The sequence below is a fragment of the Dreissena polymorpha genome, chromosome 5 (assembly GCF_020536995.1).
Source record: "Dreissena polymorpha isolate Duluth1 chromosome 5, UMN_Dpol_1.0, whole genome shotgun sequence".
NCBI classification, from domain to species: domain Eukaryota; kingdom Metazoa; phylum Mollusca; class Bivalvia; order Myida; family Dreissenidae; genus Dreissena; species Dreissena polymorpha.
This window is the reverse complement of record NC_068359.1, coordinates 116421800-116448510: the sequence shown is the minus strand read 5'-3', so window position 1 is coordinate 116448510 and position 26711 is coordinate 116421800. Positions and strand designations below refer to the sequence as shown.

The window sequence follows — 26711 nt, the reverse complement described above, 5'->3', positions numbered from 1 at the left end:
TTAATGAAGACAATGTTAAGTTAATATCCTTCCACATTCATATTGAACTTGCAATAATCTATATAGATTCTTAAATATACCATTTAATCATAACCTCTTTAACAGTAAGAATTTAATTCAGTATTCTTTTAAATTAAATATCATATGGTGAAAACATTAACAAATATTTATAAAAAAACGCTTTAGTGGTCTTGCTATGTCAATGATGTATTAAATAGAGTTAAAATAATTAATTTCATTTCTTTACCTTTCAACATCTTGCACTTCAATACTATTTCAGTGAACTGTAAAGCGTGACAAACATAATAAAGCAGAATATGCATATGAATCTGATTTTACACAGATCCACTAACATATAAATCATATCATGTTTGTCTCTTTCCATTTTCGAACGATACTCATCTTAAATGCATTAACTTTGTGAGTAACGGTAGACTAACTCCAATTTCCCAACACTGATTTCCGTGATGCACATTCACTGTGAAGATTTGTAATAAATATTTGTTGTTTTTATCTTAAACATTGTATTTTGCGTTAATTGACACACGCATTAAATTATTCCGTAATAACGATATGATATCCGTTGTTAATTTGAATGTTATTTATCATTTACGCTGCTCATCGTAAATTTCTCGTCTGCTTGCCGCCATCTTGGGTGTGTGTAAAAACAGGCGTTTACAATCGGGATACATCAACTATCGTCGGTATCCTCCGCAATATAGAGAGAGATGTGGATAGCAACGTAAAATCGTATTCGGCTAAATTCGTGAAAAATACGTAAGTCAGTTGTTGTTCGGCGACGACTCGGCAACTCGATCGGCACTCGTTCAAAATTATTGCTAAATTACATTGTAATCTTATTGGCTTCATTGGGAAAATTTTGTCTTTTTTTGGGAAATTTTAATCAAATTTTTGGGAAAAAACGTCATTTTTTGCAATTGGGAAGCAGCCGAATATCGGCTGTAATTTCTGGCAAAAAAAATCACTGAGTGTCTGCTGGTAACTTGACTCTTGACTATCATGGTTTTGCACACAACTTGTCTTGATATAATGGTATGTACATATTCATTTAAAAATCACATAATGCATGTAAAAGTTATGGGCTTGACACATATGTTTCTGAGATTTGGCGACATACCTTGAGTACCTCAAAAACCTCTTGGTGGGCGTGGCAGATACGGGAGGTCAGCTGGGAGAATGTAAAGAACAGCTGATAGGCAGCCAATGTCTTGCCAAATGTACCCACCATCTGAAGAATCATTAAGAGAAATATAGTTGCCAAATGTACCCACCATCTGAAGAATCATTAAGAGAAATATAGTTGCCAAATGTACCCACCATCTGAAGAGTCATTAAGAGAAATAAAGTTGCCAAATGTACCCACCATCTGAAGAGTCATTAAGAGAAATATAGTTGCCAAATGTACTCACCACCTGAAGAGTCTCTACGAGAAATATAGTTGCCAAATGTACCCACCATCCGAAGAGTCATTAAGAGAAATATAGTTGCCAAATGTACCCACCATCTGAAGTCATTAAGAGAAATATAGTTGCCAAATGTACCCACCATCTGAAGAGTCATTAAGAGAAATATAGTTGCCAAATGTATCCACCATCTGAAGAGACATTTAGAGAAATATAGTTGCCAAATGTACCCACCATCTGAAGTCATTAAGAGAAATATAAGTGCCAAATGTATCCACCATCTGAAGTCAATAAGAGAAATATAGTTGCCAAATGTACCCACCATCTGAAGAGTCATTATAAGAAATATAGTTGCCAAATGTACCCACCATCTGAAGTCATTAAGAGAAATATAGTTGCCAAATGTACCCACCATCTGAAGAGTCATTAAGAGAAATATAGTTGCCAAATGTACCCACCATCTGAAGAGTCATTAAAAGAAATATAGTTGCCAAATGTACCCACCATCTGAAGTCAATAAGAGAAATATAGTTGCCAAATGTACCCACCATCTGAAGAGTCATTATAAGAAATATAGTTGCCAAATGTGCCCACCATCTGAAGAGTCATTATAAGAAATATAGTTACCAAATGTACCCACCATCTGAAGAGTCATTAAGATAAATATAGATGCCAAATGTACCCACCATCTGAAGAGTCATTAAGAGAAATATAGTTACCAAATGTACCCACCATCTGAAGTCATTAAGAGAAATATAGGTGCCAAATGTACCCACCATCTGAAGAGTCATTAAGAGAAATATAGTTGCCAAATGTACCCACCATCTGAAGAGTCATTATAAGAAATATAGTTGCCAAATGTACCCACCATCTGATGAGTCATTAAGAGATATATAGTTGCCAAATGTACCCACCATCTGAAAAGCCTTTAAGAAAAATGTAGACAGCTTCAAGGGGTAGCTTTTTAAGGGTTAATGAATCTTATATATAAAACAAAATAAATATTTTGAGATATTTAATGGATCATGCATGTGTTGGCTGGAAAAACATAAAGCCCGGGCAGTTGTTGCTTACATTGTTGAGTTTAGCCAGTATAGTCCTGTTCTTTTGCAGTGTTGATGATGGGGACGGCTTGGCCATCTCTCTCTTCTCCTGCTCAACGACTGCAGACCCAAAATCAAGCCATAGACTCAGTAACCGTGGTAATGACTGATAGATGAATGTGTTGCCATAACGCAGGGAGGTGCCAAGGTTCTTCACTACATGTAGTAAAAACTCCCTGGAATCAAAATGATGCAATATAACATGTCTTATTAAGCGAGGTTTAAGTTTAAATTGTTTTTTAGAAACACATTTACTGAGAAGTAACAGAATTCAGTCATACCCTTGTTTGACCTTGTCCATGCTATCTTTGTCATCAAGTACGGAGGTCATGATCTTGTCGAAGTACTTGCCCAGATAGAAGTAGCCCTGCTCCCAGTCAGGGGCGATGTCTATCACCTCCTTGTACTGTTTTACAATTGCATTGCTCTCCATACGAGAGGTCTCCTCGCTGTATCGGCCATACAGCAACAGGGCCTGGGTTTAGACAATAACAACTTTTACAATTGGTGCTTGTAACCTAACACTAATACAACCCCGCGAAACGGAGACATAACTTGTATACTTAAATTTGCAGCAACAAGGTTGATACCGTGAGTAGTAGGGATAGTTCACCTTAGCATAGACTCTTCGTGTTGCCTTGCCTGCCTCAGAGTTGTCAGCCTTGATGAGGGCTATGTTGGGGAAATGGACTGTCATCTGCTGCTCTAGAAGGGACAGAGCCTGCTCATGCTCATCCTGAACATAGTAACAGTAAGCACTGGTCATGGGTATGACAGTATGAACAATTAACTATAGAATGAAGTTTAAGTAAATTGTGGGACTCATTATTATATGGTACAAATAAAGGACAAAAGTAAAGTAGACAAATCACAATCTTTTTTGTTATAAGTTGATAATTTAAACCATCATTGACAGTGATTTTCAAGTTCCAGATGACAATAATCGAAATTGCCATCAGTTGCCATATCAATGCAATAAATGTAAAAATTATGCAAAAACAAGAGATGTGTTTGTCAGAAACACAATGCCCCCTATTGCGCCGCTTTGAAGCCATATATTTGACCTTGAAGATTACCTTGACCTTTCACCACTCAAAATGTGCAGCTCCATGAGATACACATGCATGCCAAATATCAAGTTGCTATCTTCAATAATGCAAAAGTTATTGCAAAACTTAAACTAACCAAGGTTAAAGTTTTGGGACACACACAATGAATGACAGACAGACAGACAGGCCAAAAACAATATTCCCCCGATCTTTCGATCCGGGGGCATAAAAAACTAATAAACCTATTGAAAATATATTGTGTAAAGTTAAATTTAATCTGAAACAAGAGATGTGTTTGTCAGAAACACAATGCCCCCTAATGCGCTGCTTTTTTTTTACCTTTGACCTTGAAGGATGACCTTGACCTTTCATCACTCAAAATGTGCAGCTCCAAGAGATACACATGCATGCCAAATATGAAGTTGCCGTGTTCAATATTTAAAAAGTTATGAAAATGTATAATATACCAGTCGTGATATTTTAATCAATATAAACTAATAATTGTTAAAAAATACGGTATTTTACAACTTTTCTTTTCTTCGTCGTCGTGGTTGACAGTCCCTTTAATCCAAAATGAGTTTGGTGAGGTTGAATGGTATAGGGGAAAAATACCTCACACTACAACTCCATTTGAATAGGAAGCCCGAGATGTCTCACCTTAATACAAAAAGTTTGAAACACCAGAAAATGTAAACAGACCAACCAAGTAACTAACCAACCAATGAACCAACATCCCAAACTCAAACTTTGTTTGAGGGGGAATAAAACACAAAGCACCTCTGCCCGCCTGATTTCAACATTACATTCTGTTTCTCAGCTGACAGTGATATTGATGTGTGAAAGTGGTACCCACCTTCTCCCAGTGCCATTTGGCCTTGTGCAGGCAGAATTCCGGCAAGCCAAACTCACTGGCCTGCAGTAGAAACCGGGCAGCGGATTGTAGGTGACCAGTCCTGAAACAAAACACTTGTTTAGTGGTAACTAGGCACGACAGAGTTCTAGGTTACTAGTCAGTCGTATGCGATAAATCGTGCTCAACTCAAGCAAGTGACCCCCTTTCACCATGATTCAAATCAAACAAGTACTACAAATTAATGGAAAATGACAGATGTAAAATTCCTAATTTTGTTTGCCAAAATCAGAAATCCATGATCTTCTTGTCCAGGAAATAGTCCTTTTTTGAAAAAAAATCATGCAGACAAAAATTAAATGTTTCACAGTAAATATTTCAACATTTTATGTAGAGGGTTAGTCAATAGCACAGATACCAAGTACTTTTTCGAAACAAGAGGGCCTACAAGGCCCAAAGTCGCTGCTCACCTGAGATTCAAAGGAACTGACCTGTTCTGTGCAGCCCAAGATGTCATAAGAACAAAATGTTCTTACCAACTTTCATGACTAATGAACACCCTGGCAGCCATGTTTTTCTACAGAACAGAACCATTTGCATACACATCCAAGATGTGTATGAATATTTAAACAAATATTCTGACAAAGTTTCATGAATATTCATGTAGCCATATTAGGAAAAATGTCCAGCCCCCTGGTGGCCATATTTTTCAAGCAACTGGAACCAATTTCGAAGTTGTCCAAGATATCATTGGAACAAATCTTCTGGCAATGTTTCATGATGATCGGACAATAATAATGGCTTCTAGAGTGTTAACAAGGTTTTACTATAGCTATATATGAAAAAATGCCACGCCCCCTTGGCGGCCATGTTTTTCCACCAATCGAAACCATTTTCGAACTCATCCAAGTTAACATTGGGACAAATCGTCTGACCAAGTTTCATGATGATCGGACAACAAATGTGGCCTCTAGAGTGTTAATTAATAAGGTTTTACTACAGCAATATATAGCCATATAAGGAAAAATTCCCCACTCCCTGTTGGCCAAGTTTTTAAAACAACCGAAACCATTTTGGAACTCATCCAAGATATCTTTGTAACAAATCTTCTGACGAAGTTTCATGAAGATCGGAAAATAAATGAGGCCTCTAGAATGTTAACAAGGTTTTACTATAGCCATATAAGGAACAAGAGCACCGCCTTGCAGGTGCAGACCGCTCATCTATTTTCTTTTTAAAGGTGAAGGGACTCTCATTTTCAATCACAAAGGAGGGAGGAGTGGCGTGAAGAGGGGTGTATAGTGTGGGGGTGTGGACATTTATTACATTATTTTCCAAAAATGCGAAAAAAAATGCACAAAAAAATAATTCTTGGGTGCGATGGATGGACGGGATTTCAAACTTAAAATATGAAATTTGGGGGTGGGGGGGGTGGGGTATAGTGTGAGGGTGTGGTGGTAATTTGTGAGATGATCTTAAAAAAAAAAAAAAAAAAAAAAAAAAAAAAAAAAAAATTAGCTGGGGGGGGGGGGGGGGGGGGGGGGGGGGGGGGGATTGGTAGGGATTCTTGGGTGCGATGGTTGGACGGTATTTCAAACATAAAATAATAAAAATAAATATTTGTGTTTTTTAACAGTTTCAAAAAAAAAAAAAATTGGGAGGGGGGGGGGTGAGGGGTATAGTGTGAGGGTGTGGTGGTCATTTGTGAGATGATCTTTAAAAAAAAAAAAAAATAGGGGGGGGATTCGGGGGGGGGGGAGGGGGGGGGAGGGTACGGGGGATGGTTTGGGTTGAGTCTATTGTGGTATGTCAGGTAAGAGTAGTTTTGTCAAAGTATCAATCAAATCTAATCATAAATAAAGAAGTTATGGCAATTTTAGCAAAATTTAATAATTTGACCTTGAGAGTCAAGGTCATTCAAAGGTCAAGGTAAAATTCAACTTGCCAGGTACAGTAACCTCATGATAGCATGAAAGTATTTGAAGTTTGAAAGCAATAGCCTTGATAGTTAAGAAGTAAAGTGGATCGAAACACAAAATTTAACCATATATTCAAAGTTACTAAGTCAAAAAAGGGCCATAATTCCGTAAAAATGACAACCAGAGTTATGCAACTTGTCCTTTTACTGTACCCTTATGATAGTTTGCGAGTGTTTCAAGTATGAAAGCAATATCTATGATACTTTAGGGGTAAAGTGGACCAAAACACAAAACTTTACCAAATTTTCAATTTTCTAAGTATAAAGGGCCCATAATTCCGTCCAAATGCCAGTCAGAGTTACATAACTTTGCCTGCACAGTCCCCTTATGATAGTTAATAAGTGTTGCAAGTATGAAAGCAATAGCTTTGATACTGTAGGAATAAAGTGGACCTAAACACAAAACTAAACCAAATTTTCAATTTTCTAAGTATAAAAAGGGCCCATAATTCTGTCAAAATGCCAGTCAGAGTTACATTACTTTGCCTGCACAGTCCCCTTAAGATAGTTAGTAAGTGTTGCAAGTATGAAAGCAATAGCTTTGATACTTACGGAATAAAATGGACCTAAACACAAAACTTAACCAAAATTTTCAATTTTCTAAGTATAAAAAGGGCACATAATTCTGTAAAAATGCACGCCAGAGTTACCTAACTTTGCCTGCCCAGTCCCCTCATGATAGTAAGTAAGTGTACCAAGTTTGAATGCAATAGCATTGATACTTTCTGAGAAAAGTGGACCTAAACGCAAAACTTAACCAAAATTTTCAATTTTCTAAGTATAAAAAGGGCACATAATTCTGTCAAATTGCACGCCAGAGTTATCTTAATTTGCCTGCCCAGTCCTCTCATGATAGTAAGTAAGTGTACCAAGTTTGAATGCAATAGCATTGATACTTTCTGAGAAAAGTGGACCTAAACGCAAAACTTAACCGGACGCCAACGCCGACGCCGACGCCAAGGTGATGACAATAGCTCATATTTTTTTTTCAAAAAATAGATGAGCTAAAAATGATATGGCGACCATGTTTTTCAACCAATCGGCATCATTTTTGAACTCGTCCAAGATATTATTGGGATGAATCTTCTGACCAAGTTTCATGAAGATCAGACAATAAATGTGGCCTCTAGAGTGTTAATAAGATTTTACTATAGCCATATAAGGAAAAATGCCCGGCCACTTGGCAGCCATGTTTTTCAAGCAAACATAACCATTTTCAAACTCATCCAAGATATCATTGAGACCAATCTGCTGACCAAATTTCATGAAGATTGGACAATAAATGTGGCCTCTAGAGTGTTAACAAGGTTTTACTATAGCTATATATGGAAAAATGCCCGCCCCCTGGCGGCCATGTTTTTCAACCAACTGGCATCATTCTCGAACTCGCGGCCTCTAGAGTGTTAACAAGGTTTTACTAAAGCCATATAAGGAAAAATTCCCCGCCCACTGGTGGCCATGTTTTTAAAGCAACCTAAACCATTTTCAAACTCATCCAAGATATCATTGGGACAAATCTTCTGACCAAGTTTCATGAAAATTGGAAAATAAATGTGGCCTCTAGAGTGTTAACAAGGTTTTACTATAGCCATATAAAGAAAAATGCCCAGCCCCCTGGTGGCCATGTTTTTAAAGCAACCAACATCATTTTCGAACTCGTTCAAGATATTATTGTGTAGTTGATAAGGTTTGGAAATACAAAACTTTTCTTCATAGCATTTGTATAATATAAGCATTTTTTTCCACAAATAAGTGACCTTTAACACATTTAATAAACCTGTAATAAACCATTATTAACCCAACATAATATTTTTACGTTATCATAGCATAAGTGTGGAGTAAACATGACTTTCTTTCCAATGAAAACTGGTAATCATGATAGTGAAGCTATTAATCAACAGCAAATGAATTAAAACATCTGAAAATAGAAAAACATGAATTTTCCAGCACTTCTTGAGTGTGTTTTTTTTTCAAGTGTATCAATTAATGTCACTATACAATAAGAAGGGCTGTTTCTATGAGAATAAAGGATACGTGTTGTTTTCAATGAGTTTTAGCTAACTTTCAAACTATAAACTCATGTACATTAACACACATCTTTTCTGGAGTTCTGCTTACATGCATACAAAATGTCATCAATACTAACAAACTAATGCTGTAACAGCAATAAGAAATTATAAAAGCAAGCCTTGGTTACTTCTGAGCCGTCTTGGCGCTGTCCAGCCAACTGTGTCCAATCTCTTTCTCAAGGTCAAGATGAAGGTCTCTGCCTTGCTCCTGGCTCAGTGACATGAGGGTGCGACGCATCGTCAGCACTGGCTCTTGGATACGGAATGAAGACTGAAATATACAGCAAAACAAAGACAGCAACATTACTTAAGTACCCACCATGCACAATGTAGCATTATGTTGAGCGCCGATATCTATCTCTTATGTTACTACTCGATATGTTGGGATACTTAAACAATAGGTTAATTTTTGCACTCCATAACAGAGACAAAAATCCTTATTAATGTGTCCTAATACTGTTGTATGAATTCAATATTTTCTGTGGTTTGGTTCTGTAATGGGTATATTTATCCTAAACAACGACTCAACAAATCACAGGGATAAACAAGCAAATTCGTTGAATAGATATCCCCCGCCAATATGCTTCTGGACACAAAAGTGTTATATTTGACACTCAAAAAAGCATTTATTCAAGATACAAAGGGCCATAACTCTGTTATTAACAGATGGTGTACAATGCCATTTGGCGTACATCATCCTCTTATTGATATACATACCCATACCAAGTTTCAATGAAATCCGCCAAAGCACGTCCAAGATATGGCTCAGAACGGACAGACGGACGGAAAGACGGATGGACAACGCCAAAACAATATCCCTCCGCCTATGGTGGGGGATAACAAGCCCTTGTGTATGATATATTTATCATGCTTAGTGGGCATATCAATCATGTCTTCTGCCATGACAGAAATATATTAAATATCCATAGGAATAAACAGTTATTTTAATAACTGATTTAACAAAACACTTAAAAAATTAAAGAGTAATTTACAAGAAGTAATTATAAAGATGCAAATCACAATGAATCCTATAATACAGTCCAACCTGAGAACAGGAGTCAGTCAAGCCCTCAAGGGCAATAGCCAAATTGGCATTGTAATGTAAACAAAGGCAAATTGCCAATATCTTTTTTAACACAAGAAACCGTCGGAGACGGGTGATGCTCCCCAAAGGTTTTTTTGTCACAATATTGCACTATATATTCAGATAAAAGGAAACGTCTTGAGGGCACAGTAGTTGGGGGGACAAGAATATTTTTATAGAAAATTTCAAAGGGCCATAACTCTGTGAAAAATCATCCGACCAGAACCCGCTGATAATATGCACATCTCCTCTTGATAGTGAAGCTTCCCATAAAGTTTCATTGAATTCCGGTCATTAGTTGCTGAGAAATAGCCAAGACAAAAATTGCAGTATATGTACAGTTAATGGAAAATTTCAAAGGGCCATAACTCTGTGAAAAATCATCCGACTAGAACCCGCTGATAATATGCACATCTCCTCTTGGTAGTGAAGCTTCCCATAAAGTTTAATTGAATTCCGGTCTTTCGTTGCTGAGAAATAGCCCGGACAAAAATTGCACTATATGTACAGTTAATGGACAATTTCAAAGGGTCATAACTCTGTTAAAAATCTTCCGACCAGAACCCACTGATAATATGCACATCTCCTCTTGGTAGTGAAGCTTCCCATAAAATTTCATTGAATTTCGGTCATTAGTTGCTGAGAAATAGCCCGGACAAGAATTGCACTATATGAAAAGTTAATGGAAAATTTCAAAGGGCCATAACTCTGTGAAAAATCATCCGACCAGAACCCGCTGATAATATGCACATCTCCTCTTGGTAGTGAAGCTTCCCATAAAGTTTCATTGAATTCTGGTCATTAGTTGCTGAGAAATAGCCCGGACAGGAATTGCACTATATGTACAGTTATTGGAAAATTTCAAAAGGCCATAACTCTGTGAAAAATCATCCGACCAGAACCCGCTGATAATATGCACATCTCCTCTTGGTAGTGAAGCTTCCCATAAAGTTTCATTGAATTCTGGTCATTAGTTGCTGAGAAATAGCCCGGACAGGAATTGCACTATATGTACAGTTATTGGAAAATTTCAAAAGGCCATAACTCTGTGAAAAATCATCCGACCAGAACCCGCTGATAATATGCACATCTCCTCTTGGTAGTGAAGCTTCCCATAAAGTTTCATTGAATTCCGGTCATAAGTTGCTGAGAAATAGCCCGGACAAAAATTGTGCACGGACGGACGGAGGGACAGACGAAGCAGCGACTATATGCTCCCCCCAAAATAAATTTTGGGGGAGCATAATAAATTATTTCTATTGAATAACACAAATTAATATCTTAACAAGGGACAAAATTGTCACAAAACCAGGTTTTCATTGTGAAAAAAAAATCTGATAAAGGGAGAAAACTCAAACTGAACTTTTGAAATAACAAAAAAAAATTAACCCCCTTTGTAAGTTTTTTTTTTTTTTTAAATCTATTTTTAGTCGTGGCGACCTTGACATTGGAGATATTGACGTGATTCTTTCGTGGGACACACCGTCCCATGATGGTGAACAAATGTGCCAAATGATTTTAAAATCTCACAATGAATGACATAGTTATGGCCAGGACAAGCTCATTTATGGCCATTTTTGACCTTTGAACTCAAAGTGTGACCTTGACCTTGGAGATATCGACGTAATTATTTCGCGCGACACACCGTCCAATGATGGTGAACAAATGTGCCAAATGATTTTAAAATCTGACGATGAACGACATAGTTATGGCTCGGACAAGCTCATTTATGGCCATTTTTGACCTTTGAACTCAAAGTGTGACCTTGACCTTGGAGATATCGACGTAATTATTTCGCGCGACACACCGTCCAATGATGGTGAACAAATGTGCCAAATGATTTTAAAATCTGACAATGAACGACATAGTTATGGCCCGGACAAGCTTATTCCGCCAGCCCGCCAGCCAGCCCGCCAGCCAGCCAGCCCGCCCGCATTCGCCAATCTAATAACCAGTTTTTTCCTTCGGAAAACCTGGTTAAAAATAGGTTCAAATTCATCCCTTTTTTAATAGATGTTGCTTACATGAAACTAATAACTCACTTGCTAATAACATGCTTTTTCAGGTTTCAAACAGTTTAACACATGTCTTGCTCCTCTAATGTAAGGAACTTACATGTACAACTTATTGTTACTCCTTTATTTTATTATTTCGATTGCATGTAAAAATGACCTGTACGCTAGGAAGCTCATTAAAGAATCATCTGAAAAACATTATTTTCAAATCCATATTTAGTAATGTAATAACAACCTCAAGATAATGAGTACAATCCACTAATTAGTGGTTATTTAATTTGCAATAATTACTTAAAACTTGTTACAGAATCTAAAATTTGGAGATTTTCCCCAAAATAATCACAGGAAAACGAACCTTTTCAATATCCTATTATCTTTTCTCACACTTTGCTGCATTTATCATATCAAAGGCATTTACAGCAATAGACACACAAAATACGTTATGTTGTCAAAGGTGAGTGACAAAAAGGCAGACTTACTAGAATGTTAATTTGTCACAAATCAAAATGACTTCTAGTGACCTCTACACACAGGTGAAAAATGCCTTTTGAAGTGAAACATACTTGCTATTGGCCTCTATAGAATAGTGACAGTTATAATTAAGTGCACAATAGAATTATTTTTGTTGGAAAAATCTAGATTGACAGCTATAGGCAGGTTACCACAGCTCTCATGTAACCGCTTAGTCAGTTTGGACTTTCTACATTTTTTTTTTTTTTTTTTATAAATTGAGTTTACCTACCTGCATCATTTTGACTCGCATGTGTTTACCTACCTGCATCATTTTGACTCACATGTGTTTACCTACCTGCATCATTTTGACTCGCATGTGTTTACCTACCTGCATCATTTTGACTCACATGTGTTTACCTACCTGCATCATTTTGACTCACATGTGTTTACCTACCTGCATCATTTTGACTCGCATGCGCCAGTGTGCCAGCAAGTGTTCCCCACGAAAGCCCACATCATCCTGCGCTCCGTTGCCAGGGAAACCCAGCAGCACTCGCACACTTTCCTCTATCTCTGACAGCTGGTGCAGCCTGGGATGCATACACAAAAGTACAATGAATGGATTGATAACATTCAAAGTAACAAACATTTTAAGACCTATCAACGACTCGATTTTTTTACCATTTTAATCTTTACATAAACCGAAGAATCTATGAGAAAAGACCAATACTCTTTTTTTTTACTTGATGTTGGAATTGATGAAATATATAATTTAAGTTCTTGTGTACTGACCTGACAATGTGTTCATATCCTCGCTGGTAGGATCCCATCTCCATGCTGGCTGCGGACAATGGCCCCACCTGCTCCTGTCGCGCTATCTGCAGATGCTGCAGGAACTCATCTTCCTTCTGAAAACAAACACATTGCTTACTACTGACTTCCTGAAAGCTCACGAAAAAAAAGGTTTCAGACTGTTGGTCCTAAAACCTTTCAAAACTTGCCAGACTGGAATGGAATTTGCCCCACCAATAAAATCTTGCATATACATACATGTAAATACTAGCACATTTACTTGTTTTCTTGCAATAAACGTAGTTTTTGTTATTTTTTATGTCAATAAACATAAAATAAATACATGGAAATACTACATAAATCAACAATATACTGGAATAATACATCTATATAGTATTTAAATTAATACCAGACTATGATCATGGATCTGACTAGAGATACAACAAGACACGTGTCTCAAAACTACACTAATGTCAAAAACAAGCTGTTTTTATGGTCACATTTAACCTTTGACCTTAAAGTGCAACCTTGACCTTTAATGTGACACAGGATCTTATGATGGTTAACATGCATACAAAGTTATTATAACACCATTAATAAATGGCAGAGTAATAGCAAAGACAAGCATTTTCAAGTTCAAATTGACCTTTGACAACTTAGTGTTACCTTGACTTATGGGGTAAGGAGACAGGTGTTCCATGCAACATGTCGATATAGGATAGCTGACATTTCCCAAAAATTATTTCAAAATCCATCAATAAAAGACAAAGTTACAGCAACAACAGGAATGTTGGCACAGACCCACACGATTGACTGCTATATTCTGCCTTCTTTAAACAGGGGCATAAAAATACATTGTATTTGAACAATAGTTTTTTTTTCTTGTAAAACAAAAAAAAGAGGGCCATAGTGGCCCTGGGTCGCTCACCTGAATAGATTAACATTAAGCAAGGGTTGTTAACATTGTTTTTTTCGAAAAGAAAGAGTATGTTGTTTTGGAAGATATATACAAATATGTGTTATAAGTAGTTGTGTGTGTGTGTTTATGTTTTTTAAAACAGACATTTGTTTACGGTTGCGACAAAGCTATATTTTGGATAAAAGTAATATAAGGACAGTAATTTAATAATGAGCATCAGCAAAAGAAAATGGAAGTACATTTTTTCCACAAATTGTTGTCCAGCTTTGAAATCATGAGATAAGCATGATAGCTCAGCATCTTTGGAATTCATAGGGGATGACTAGATACAACTTGTTTTTGCAAGAACAGCTGTAGATACTGAAAACAACTGTATTTTTTCAATAGTTGAGTGTTTATGAAATAGTTTTTGAATAATTAAATACAACATGTTGAATTGTTATCATATATCAAAGTTGGTTGTAAAGAAGTAAATGGGTATGAGAATAATGTACTAAAAATTCAACATTGATCTTCTTTTAAGATACAAAACATCACTTGATCTTTCTTATGTGTGCAAATATAGAAATAAACACACAAAAGACATTGGAAAATTTATATCAAAACAACTGTCAAACTATAATTTTAATGCACAAAAAATATGAAGCATAAATACATTATTATTGCAAAAACAACTGCCAAAACTTCTTTTTAACCAAACAGTTTTTTGTGCTTCTTAAAAGATGTGATAAAATGTTGTTGTTTTACTATCAAATTGTTCACATTTTTGACATATTGTTATTTACCACCTGGAATAATTTTCAGACTCACCTTGCAATAATATTTCCAATTGAAACCATTAAAGAACCTGTTAAAATCACAAATCTTTCATAATCACACACAAACTACTGACTGAATGCAAACTGTAGGCCTAAAACGTTTTAAGTTGTAATCTATCTTATGAATGGTGTCCAACCAACATCAAGACAAAAGGTCTTTGGTGGGAGTGACCAGTTAATTGGGGCCAATTTCCAGGGAATGTTACAGAATAAGAAGGCATCAATCAACACTATGGTACTGAAACAATGCACAGGTATAAATGAGTGTTTTAGAGATTAGGATAAGTGTATGCAAGGTCAAATAAGGTTCATATTTAACAATTCTTGTTGTTTTATTGGTTTTAACACTATGTTGAATTTCTACAAAAATATAGATAACAATCTGAAGTAATGGCAAGTATTAACAAGAAGCGTTTGTCAAACACAATGTCCCCCTATATGATGTTTGACCTTGAAGGATGACCTTGACCTTGTGAAGGATGACCTTGACATTGACCTTTCACCACTCAAAATGTGCAGCTCCATGAGATACACATGCATGCCAAATATCAAGTTGCTATGTTCAATATTGCAAAAGAATTCATAAAATAAGCGATTTGGGCCACATATATTTGACCTCTGACCTTGAAGGATGACCTTGACCTTTCATCACTCAAAATGTGCAGATCCATGAGATGCACATGCATGCCAAATATCAAGTTGCTATCTTCAATATTGCAAAAGTATTTATAAAATAAGCGATTTGGGCCACATATATTTGACCTCTGACCTTGAAGGATGACCTTGACCTTGAGCTTTCACCACTCAAAATCTGCAGCTCCAACAGATACACATGCATGCCAAATATCAAGTTGCTATCTTCAATATTGCAAAAGTATTAATAAAATTAGCGATTTTGGCCACATATATTTGACCTCTGACCTTGAAGGATGACCTTGACCTTTCACCACTCAAAATGTGCAGCTTCATAAGATACATATGCATGCCAAATATGAAGTTGCTATCTTCAATATAGCAAAAGTTATTGCAAAATGTTAAAGTTGGCGCAAACAGACAGACAGACCAACGGACCAATAGACCAACAGACAGACAGGGCAAAAACAATATGTCCCCCACTACTATAGTGGGGGACATAATAAAAATTTTGGGTAATGCATATTTAATTAGATATTTGGGTTGTTAAATTGTTAATGTTTCTGAATCCATTACCAGTATCATCATCACCACCATCAGCATCATCATCATCATCATAATCACCAGCACCACCACCACATCCATCATCATTATCATCATCATAATCATCATCATCATCATTGTGCACCAACATCCTCATTACAACTAGTGTTAACATGCTTTTAATATAGTCATATTAGGAAAACTGCTGCTCCCCTTGCGTCCATGTTTTTCAACAAACTGTAACCATTTTCGAACTCAGCCGAGCTATCATTAGATTAGAACAAATCTTCGGACCAAGTTCCATGAAGATTGGACTATAAATGAGACTTATAGAGCGTTAACAAGGTTTTACTATATGCATATAAGGAAAGCTGCCCCGCCCCTTGTTGACCATGTTTTTCAACAGACTGGAACCATTTTCAAACTCAGCTGAGCTATCATTAGAATAGATGTTCTGGCAAAGTTTCATCAAAATTGGACTATAAATGTGACTTCTAGAGTGTTAACAAGGTTTTACTATAGCCATATAAGGAAAACAGCCCCGCCCCCTGGTTGCCACGTTTTTCAACGGACCAGAACCATTTTCGAACTCAGCTGAATGATCATAAGAACAAATGTTCTGACCAAGTTTCATGAATATTGGACTATAAATGTGACTCCTAGAGTGTTAACAAGGTTTTACTATAGCCATATAAGCAAAACTGTCCCGCCCCCTGGCGGCCATGTTTTTCAACGAACGGAAACCATTTAAGAACTCAGCCGAGATATCATTAGAACAAATGTTCTGACCGAGTTTTATGAAGATTGGACTAAGAATAAGACTTCTAGAGGTTTAACAAGGTGTTACTAAAGCCATATAAGGAAAACTGCCCCGCCCCCTGGCGGCCATGTTTTTCATCTGACCAGAACCATTTTTTAAATCAGCTGAGATATTAATAGGACATATGTTCTGACAAAGTTTCATGAAGATTGGACAATAAATATGACTTTTAGAGTGTTAACAAGTTTTTTCTTTATTTTGACCTAGTGACCTAGTTTTTGACCTTATGTTACCCAGTTTCAAACTCGACCAAGATATCATTGGAGCAAATATTCTGACCAAGTTTCATGAAGATCAGAAATAAATGTGGCCTCTAGAGTGTTAACAAGGCAAAATGTTGATGACAAACGACGGACAAAAGGCGATCACAAAAGCTCACCATGAGCACGTTGTGCTCAGGTGAGCTAACAAGAGGGCCATGATGGCCCTGTATCGCTCCACTGTTTTTTATGTGAAAAAAGCGTGCAATGCGCATGGGTTGAAATGTACTGAAGCATGTGACTTTCTCTTTCTATCCCTCGTCCCACTGGGCGCTTAAAGTTGGAAGGGTGAGCATTTTTATATATAAATTTGGCCCCAGGGGCATAATTTGAACAAACTTGGTAGAGAACTATAAGATGTCACTACATACCAAATTTGGTAGCCCTAGGCCAAATGGTTATGGACAGGAAGATTTTAAAAGTTTGCACAAAAGAGGCTTTATATATATGTGCAGCTTTGTGAGCCCCAGGGCAGGGTCAAATTTGAGCCCTGTGGAATGATTTGAACAAATTTGGTAGAGGACTATTAGATGTCACTACATACCAAATTTGGTAGCCCTATGCCAAACGGTTATGGACACAAAGATTTTTAAAATTTGCACAAAATAGGCCTTATTTAAGCGTATGTTCATTTTTGTGACCCCTGGGGCAGGGTTAAATTTGATCCCAGGGGCATAATTTGAACAAACTAAGTAGAGAACTATTAGATGTCACTACATAACGAATTTGGTAGCCCTAGGCGCTACGGTTATGGACAGGTAGATTTTTAAAGTTTGCACAAAATAGGCTTTATATAAGCATATGTTCATTTTTGTGACCCCCGGGGCAGGGTCAAATTTGACCCCAGGGACATCATTTGAACAAATTTGGTAGAGGACTATTAGATGTCACTACATACCAAATTTGGTAGCCCTATGCCATACGGTTATGGACACAAAGATTTTTAAAGTTTGCACAAAAAAGGCCTTATTTAAGCATATGTTCATTTTTGTGACCCCTGGGGCAGGGTCAAATTTGACCCCAGGGGCATAATTTGAACAAACAAAGTAGAGAAATATTAGATGTCACTACATACCAAATTTGGTAGCCCTAGGCCCTACGGTTATGGACAAAAAGATTTTTACAGTTTGCACAAAATAGGCTTTATATAAGCATATGTTCATTTTTGTGACCCCCAGAGCAGGGTCAAATTTGACCACAGGGGCATAATTTGAACTAATTTGGTAGAGGACTATTAGATGTCACTACATTCCAAATTTGGTAGCCCTAAGCCATACGGTTATGGACAAGAATATTTTTAAAGTTTGCACAAAATAGGCCTTATTTTAGCCTATGTTCATTTGTGTGACCCCCGGGGCAGGATCAAATTTGACCCCAGGGGCATAATTTGAACAAACTATGTAGAGAACTATTAGCTGTCACTACATACCGAATTTGGTAGCCCTAGGCCCTATGGTATTGGACAAGAAGATTTTTAAAGTTTGCACAAAATAGGCTTTATAAAAGCATATGTTCATTTTTGTGACCCCTGGGGTAGCGTCAAATTTGACCCCAGGGACATAATTTGAACAAATTTGGTAGAGGACTATTAGATGTCACTACATACCAAATTTGGTAGCCCAATGCCATACGGTTATGGACAGAAAGATTTTTAAAGTTTGCACAAAATAGGCCTTATTTAAGCGTATGTTCATTTTTGTGACCCCCGGGGCAGGGTCAAATTTGACCCCAGGGGCATAATTTGAACAAACTAATTAGAAAACTATTAGATGTCACTACATACCGAATTTGGTAGCCCTAGGCCCTACGGTTATGGACAATAAGATTTTTACAGTTTGCACAAAATAGGCTTTATATAAGCATATGTTCATTTTTGTGACCCCCAGGGCAGGGTCAAATTTGAGCCCAGGACTATTAGATGTCACTACATACCAAATTTGGTAGCCCTATGCCTTTTACAGTTTGCACAAAATAGGCTTTATTAAAGCGTATGTTCATTTTTGTGACCCTCTGGGCAGGGTCAAATTTGACCTCAGGGACATAATTTGAACAAACTAAGTAGAGAACTATTAGATGTCACTACATACCAAATTTGGTAGCCCTAGGCCCTACGGTTATGGACAGGTAGATTTTTAAAGTTTGCACAAAATAGGCTTTAGATAAGCATATGTTCATTTTTGTGACCCCCGGGGCAGGGTCAAATTTGACCCCAGGGACATCATTTGAACAAATTTGGTAGAGGACTATTAGATGTCACTACATACCAAATTTGGTAGCCCTATGCCATACGGTTATGGACACAAAGATTTTTTAAAGTTTGCACAAAAAAGGCCTTATTTAAGCATATGTTCATTTTTGTGACCCCTGGGGCAGGGTCAAATTTGACCCCAGGGGCATAATTTGAACAAACAAAGTAGAGAAATATTAGATGTCACTACATACCAAATTTGGTAGCCCTAGGCCCTACGGTTATGGACAAAAAGATTTTTACAGTTTGCACAAAATAGGCTTTATATAAGCATATGTTCATTTTTGTGACCCCCAGAGCAGGGTCAAATTTGACCACAGGGGCATAATTTTAACAAATTTGATAGAGGACTATTAGATGTCACTACATACCAAATTTGGTAGCCCTAAGCCATACGGTTATGGACAAGAATATTTTTAAAGTTTGCACAAAATAGGCCTTATTTTAGCCTATGTTCATTTGTGTGACCCCCGGGGCAGGATCAAATTTGACCCCAGGGGCATAATTTGAACAAACTATGTAGAGAACTATTAGCTGTCACTACATACCGAATTTGGTAGCCCTAGGCCCTATGGTATTGGACAAGAAGATTTTTAAAGTTTGCACAAAATAGGCTTTATAAAAGCATATGTTCATTTTTGTGACCCCTGGGGTAGCGTCAAATTTGACCCCAGGGGCATAATTTGAACAAACTAAGTAGAGAACTATTAGATGTCACTACATACCGAATTTGGTAGCCCTAGGCCCTACGGTTATGGACAGGAGATTTTTAAAGTTTGCACAAAATAGGCTTTATACTGTAAACGTATAGAAATATGTCGGTATGAAATTTCGTGGTTTAATAAAAAAACAACTAATTAGTTGACACGTAATTTCGTGGATTTCAAATTTTTTGGGAAGACTGACCGTCATAACATTTTAACTTTTATTAAAACAACAAGAGTAATAACGAAGCATAATCTGATAATCTGTGTTGACAGCAAGACTTGAGGTTCATGTGCACTGAAGCATGAAAGTGTTGCCGAGTATTGGCGATTAGAGCGATAAAGCGGCGCACTTGTTTGTCCCCGCTCGCTAATTGCCATCAATGTTGTTTTGACAATATTTGCAATTCTCAGCGCAACCGATCCCCTAGTAGTAACAATTGAGTAATAAGGTCCCCAAAATACACGTGTGAAAACCATTATGTCTCTTTTAACTTTAATTGGCACTAATTGACATATGTGATAAATCTGCAAACTGTTAATTTGACGCATCACCTAAAAGAGAACAATAGTTGATGTACAGTTTAAATACATTGTTTGATTTAAAAAGTATTATTACCCAAACACTTATCAAGAAAACAACATATTGTATTAATTAGCATAGCTCAATCAAACAATGTCTCTTTCAAAATGGTTGAAAACTGTAACAGTTCAGACACGTCCTCCTACTATAGCATGATTGCCCGACATGACATTCGGAAATGACCGATTTCGGATTACAAATGTATAAATAATCGTTGGTACTTGAATTCGTGGTTCAGCGGACCAACGAAATCCACGAAAATTCGTACCACACGAAATTTAATGGTTTTACAGTATAAGCATATGTTCATTATTGTGACCCCCGGGGCATAATTTGAACAAATTTGGTAGAGAACTATTAGATGTCACTACATACCAAATTTGGTAGCCCTATGCCATACGGTTATGGACAGAAAGATTTGTAAAGTTTGCACAAAATAGGCCTTATTTAAGCGTATGTTCATTTTTGTGACCCTCGGGGCAGGGTCAAATTTGACCCCAGGGGCATAATTTGAACAAACTAAGTAGAGAACTATTAGATGTCACTACATACCGAATTTGGTAGCCCTAGGCCCTACAGTTATGGACAAGATTTTTAAAGTTTGCACAAAATAGGCTTTATATAAGCATATGTTCATTTTTGTGACACCCTAGGCAGGGTCAAATTTGATCCCAGGGGCATAATTTTAACAAATTTGATAGAGGACTATTAGATATCACTACATACCAAATGTGGTAGCACTAGGCCCAATGGTTATGGACAAGAAGATTTTAAAGTTTGCACAATAGGCTTTATATAAGCATATGTTCAATTTATTAACCCCCGGGGCGGGGTCAAATTTGACCCCAGGGGCATAATTTGAACACATCTTAAAGAGGTTCACCCCAGGAACATTTGTGAGAAGTTTTATCAGAATTGGACTTGTAGTTTAGGAGAAGAAGATGTTTAAAGAAAAAGTTAACGCACCGACGCATGGACGGACGCACGCACGCACGACGGACACAGGTCCATGACATAAGCCCCGCTGGCCTCTGGCCAGTGGAGCTAAAAATGATATAAATTATTATTGATACAGACAAAGTTTCAAGAAACCATGAACAAAAATCTGGAAAAGTGTAATGTTAGAAAAAATTGTTAAGTACAAGTCCTGTAACTTCTTCAAATCCAACAGACTGTAACAAAACGCGAACTTGATCTGTTAATCATGTAAGACTACTCACACAGCAAAAATAAGGTACGTATCTGAAAGCATTGAGGAAAAAATTCCATGGCCTTTAACGTCCCCAAAAATGTATGGACCGGAAAGAAACTCAAACTTGATCTGCAAGTCATGCTGGTAGACTCGCACACCAAAAATCAGGTGATTATCTTAAAGTACTTAGAAAAAAAACTCCGGACACAGAAGGCTGGATGGACAGTCTGACTGCTATATGCAACTCTCCAGGGGCATGAACAACCATATAGGATTTATTTTTACTCTTCACATTACACACATATGCATATTACAATTAAATGGCTTACGTTCTAACGGTACTTAGGTTATTGTTAACACCCACAGTGTGGACCAGGGGACAAAAATATTTCTAAACTGCACTCGTCCTGCAGGACAAGTGCATTAAAATTTTCACTCGTCCTGCAAACACATGCACTTGTCCTTAAAATATGGGTGAAATGAAGATTGCAAAGGGCTGATATGACTAATAAAGTTTCTTGTATCACTGCTAAATTGCTGCTTACTCAGTTGTTCATGCCAGCTGATCACAAAATAAATGTTAAGCAGTGAAATAAATTACTTTATTTATGAGGAACACACAATAAATAATTGAAGACAATTTTGTGTTTGCCGTTTTTCTAATACTCCCGTGCTTTCTGTTTCGGACGTTTGAACATCGCTACCGCCAACTTTAAAGAACGCTCGTATGTCAGACATTTTTCTGACGAAATTCAGACTGGTTTGAAACCGTAGATTCTACTTCGCGTTTAAATAATTCTTTAAAAATCAATACTTACAGTGAATGCATAGGTTGGTTCCCTGTCACCATGGACGCGCAAAGTTTACACCAAAAAGCCAATATTTACTGGGGACACAGTCTCGCATAACAACGTGCACCTGCTGTATGAAATTTACAATTACAATTTCCGGTTCATTCGCGATCTACTTTCGGAAAAGATATGATTTAAGAAAATGATTTTATTTAATGAAAACAAGTCTTACTCGTCAGAAAATACATATTTTAACATCAGCTTTTTTCACTCGTCCTGTAGGACGAGAGCTTTAGGGAAATTCACTCGTCCTTTCAAGATTTTACTCGTCAATACGAGCGGACAAGTGGTATTTTTGTCCCCTGTGGACTATGATTTACAACAAGTATCGTTAAAAACGATGGATGCTCCCCGATGATGCGCTTTGTCAATCTATGTGTTAATAACCACCTAAAAAAAATCTATTATTAGCCTCGGTGACCTTGACCCCAAATGACATCAAGCGTCATCAAAAGGTAGAGGTCCATGCAAGGTACCTACATGCCAAATATGAAAGCGATTGGTAAAGTATTGAAGGGGCTATGAGAAACGGTAGCAAAAGTGTGACGGAAGGAAGTCTATTATTAGCCTCGGTGACCTTGACCCCAGTGACCTCAAACCTCATCAAAAGGTAGAGGTCCATGCAAGGTACCTACATGCCAAATATGAAAGCGATTGGTAAAGTATTGAAGGCGCTATGAGAAACGGTAGCAAAAGTGTGACAGAAGGAAGTCTATTATTAGCCTTGGTGACCTTGACTACAGTGACCTCAAACCTCATCAAAAGGTAGAGGTCCATGCAAGTTACCTACATGCCAAATATGAAAGCGATTGGTAGAGTATTGAAGGCGCTATGAGAAACGGTAGCAAAAGTGTGATGGAAGAAAGTCTATTATTAGTCTCTGTGACCATGACCTTGACCCCAGTGACCTCAAACCTCATCAAAAGATAGAGTTCCATGCAAGGTACCTACATGCCAAATATGAAAGCGATTGGTAAAGTATTGAAGGGGCTATGAGAAACGGTAGCAAAAGTGTGACGGAAGGAAGTAAGGAAGTAAGAAAGTATGGAAGTAAGGAATGACAAACTGGCAACTATATACTCCGCCGCAATTTTATTTCGGGGGGGGAGGGGGGGCATAAAAATCTAAATCTGTTTTAAATTTGGCATGTTATCAAAGCAATTTAATTGAAAGGAAATTAGCCACAGGTGAAGCACACTGGTTGTGTCGAACTGTTTCAATTTTGGGATTTATTTATGTATAAGAAGAAGTTTTAAAAGTTTAAACATATAGAAGAGCCATATTTGGTTAATTGTTTATGTGTTTATTCAGTTGCATATTGGTCTTCTCTTCAAAAGGCCCGTAAGCTGTTGAACCAATTCTTTGACTTTGTAAATAAATATCGGACCAATTAAAAATCCGTCAGACTTGTCCCTCAAACCAATGATTTTCATGAAGTCTGTAAAAAACCATGCTGAGGAAATACAGCAGCTAAGAACTACGCATTCTCTTTCTTTATTTTGCAACACAAAAATTTACCTTAGCTCTGGCAGCCAGCAAAATTCTTCCAAGCATGACAGACCAACTCCTGCTGGAAAGATCCTGAAAAACAACACATTTGACAACAATGAACACCTAATTTAGTGAACAGACTCCATGAAGGACTTCTCACACAATAGCAGAGCAGATGAATGTGCGCTCAAGATCTGGAAGACCTGCTGCTCACCTTCATGTTGTAGTTGTGCAGGTCAGCCCAGTTGCCCAGTTTCCATGATGCCTCCACCTGGAAGGGCAGAAGCTGAAGACTCCAGGCTTTACAATCGTCCTTCAAAACCCTGTGGAACAAAGGGTATCAGAAATCAGCACAAGACATCAACATGAAGGAAACACAAAATAAGATGGCTATGGGCCCTTAGGGTTCATCTTAGACACAAACAAACTTAACTTTTCTGAGAAGGTGGATTTCAAAAGAATAAAAGTACTTACACTTCAAACACAAATATTCAATTTCTTGACACATTTTAATAACAAATGTTATATACCATTTTTTCAAAAAAGAATGTTGATGTTAATCATTAAAGTTTAGAATAATTTATAGTTGTCTATTTTGCAAAATAGACTCTCTGTACAAAGTTAAATAGGTCAGTTGTGAATTATTTACAGCTCAAATAGAGAGATTTCAATTACAGCTCATAAAACACTATCATAGTATCTCTTAAATGGTTGTTATCATTTTCAGAAAGAAGCATCTTCAACTTGAGTTAAAAGGTTTCACTTTTAGACACAATTACAAACAATTACAAACAAAATTAAGGCACCCAATGGGAGCAATATTTTTTAGAAGACCAAAACCTTTTCTCAAACTCAACTGAGATATCACTGAAAAAACATTCTGAGCATGTTTCATCAAGCTTGGGCAAAAAAGGTAACTTCAAGAGAGTTAACTAAGTTTAAGTATCGCTTTATAAAGAAAACTGCTTAAAGCCAGGACGCAAACTGTTTCAATGGATCAAAACCATTTTTAAACTCAGATAAGATATCATTAGAAAAAAATTAATGTTGTCATCAAGTTTCAGTAAGATTGGACATTTAAGGCAAATGTTCTGACCATGTTTCATGAAGATCAGACAATAAGTTCTGCCAGTAGTATTAACAAAGTTTCACTTAAGTCATACAGGGAAAACTGCCCCGCCCCTTGTGGCCATTAAATTAACAAACTAGAACCATTTTAGAACATAGCCTGGATATCATTAGAACAAATGCTCTGACCAAGTTTCATTAAAATTGGACTAAACATTGTAGAGTGTTAACAAGAATTCACTACAGCCATAACATGTAAACCCAGGCCTTTTCCGCCCTATGCCACGGGTCCGAATTTCGGCCCCATTCCCAATGCAAATCTGGTTGTTTTTTTTCCCAATTGAAAAAAAAAATCCCAATTCCCCCCCAAAATTTTTTTTTTTTTTTTTTTTAACCTTTAAATATATAAGTTAACCTGATCCAGTGTAGAAAATAGAACAATATTGCATAATTAAATTATATGTTGCCTTGAATTTGTTTTAAAAACAGTAAAATATGTTACATTGATTATTTAAGACTTTCCTTATATTCCCCAAAATCCGGCGTTTCGCGTGATTTCTTTCCCATCAAAAAAGGCCAGGCCCTTTCCCCAAAATCAGATAAAAAACCCTGCACTTATCACACATATTCATATTTTGTAAAATTTTAATAATATGTTATCAAAATAGTCGTTATTTACCAGTTAACGGCTTCTTTGAAATATAAGAAACACCATTTACATGCGATAATTTTTCCCAATTGAGCCAGTTTTGCGATTCATTTTTTTCCCAAATGGGTTTTTTCACGACGCGAAATCCCCAAAATTCCAGTGTGGCGTTTTCCCAAAAAGGAGCGGAAAATGCCTGAAACCATCCCACTCCCTGGCGACAGTGGTTTTCAATAAACTGAAAACATTAAAAAACAAGAACTGTGTTTGAGAAACACAATGTACCCTACTGCCTTTGAAGCCGCATGGCAGCTATTTTAGATGAAATTGTTAAGTCTAAGGTCCATAACTTCGCTATAAAATCAATGGACTGGAACAAAACTAATATTTTATCTGTAAGTCATGAAGGTAGACTCACATACTTAAAAGCAACTTAAAGGTCGAATGCCAATTTTATTACGAAAAATGCTATTTTATAAATATTTCTAAAATGATTTGAATCATCAAGAGCAATGGCAAAAAATATTATGATACTAATAAAATTGACATTCAATATAATGTTATTTTGTGTGTTTTTTTCGTTAAGTTTTATTTAAAGCATTTGTTGAAATTAGTTGCATGATAAACGTTATTAGACATGGTGAAGTGTGTTGCTTTCGGGTGCATGGAGCGTCCGGAAAAAAATTTGATCCACACTGATCAATGGTTTGGTAACAAGAACATGTTATTTGAACCCTTCGTTAATCATTTAAGAAATAATAGGTGAATCAGCACAACAGCTATAAACAAGAGGGCCTGAAAGGACCAAAGTCGCTCACCTGGGACAAATCTTCTACCAAGTTTCATGAAGATCGGAAAATAAATGTGACCTCTAGAGTGTTAACAAGGTTTTATTATAGCGATACAAGGAAAAATGCCCTGCCCCCTGGAAGCCATGATTTTCAACCAACCAGCATCATTTTTAAACTCTTACAAGATATTATTGGGATGAATCTTCTGACCAAGTTTCATGAAGATCAGACAGTTAATGTGGACTCTAGAGTGTTAACAAGATTTTACTATAGCCATATAAGGAAAAATACCCCGCCCCTTGAAAGCCATGTTTTGCAAGCAAACAT

The 26711-nt window shown here is 36.9% G+C and overlaps 1 protein-coding gene across 3 annotated transcripts in view; it reads right to left on the bottom strand.

Moving 5' to 3' along the window:
- The window catches only part of LOC127832548 (serine/threonine-protein kinase ATR-like), a 272751-nt gene that overhangs the window by 24478 nt on the left and 221562 nt on the right, over positions 1-26711 (bottom strand). For all 3 annotated transcript variants that reach the window (XM_052358060.1, XM_052358059.1, XM_052358062.1), the window contains exons 44-53: positions 24094-24202; positions 23907-23969; positions 12818-12933; positions 12480-12615; positions 8602-8744; positions 4430-4529; positions 3141-3263; positions 2809-3002; positions 2499-2703; positions 1139-1249 (exon numbers count right to left, since the gene is read on the bottom strand). In XM_052358060.1, the coding sequence (XP_052214020.1) occupies positions 1139-1249; positions 2499-2703; positions 2809-3002; positions 3141-3263; positions 4430-4529; positions 8602-8744; positions 12480-12615; positions 12818-12933; positions 23907-23969; positions 24094-24202 (1300 nt within the window). The remainder of the gene's footprint in view (positions 1-1138; positions 1250-2498; positions 2704-2808; positions 3003-3140; positions 3264-4429; positions 4530-8601; positions 8745-12479; positions 12616-12817; positions 12934-23906; positions 23970-24093; positions 24203-26711) is intronic.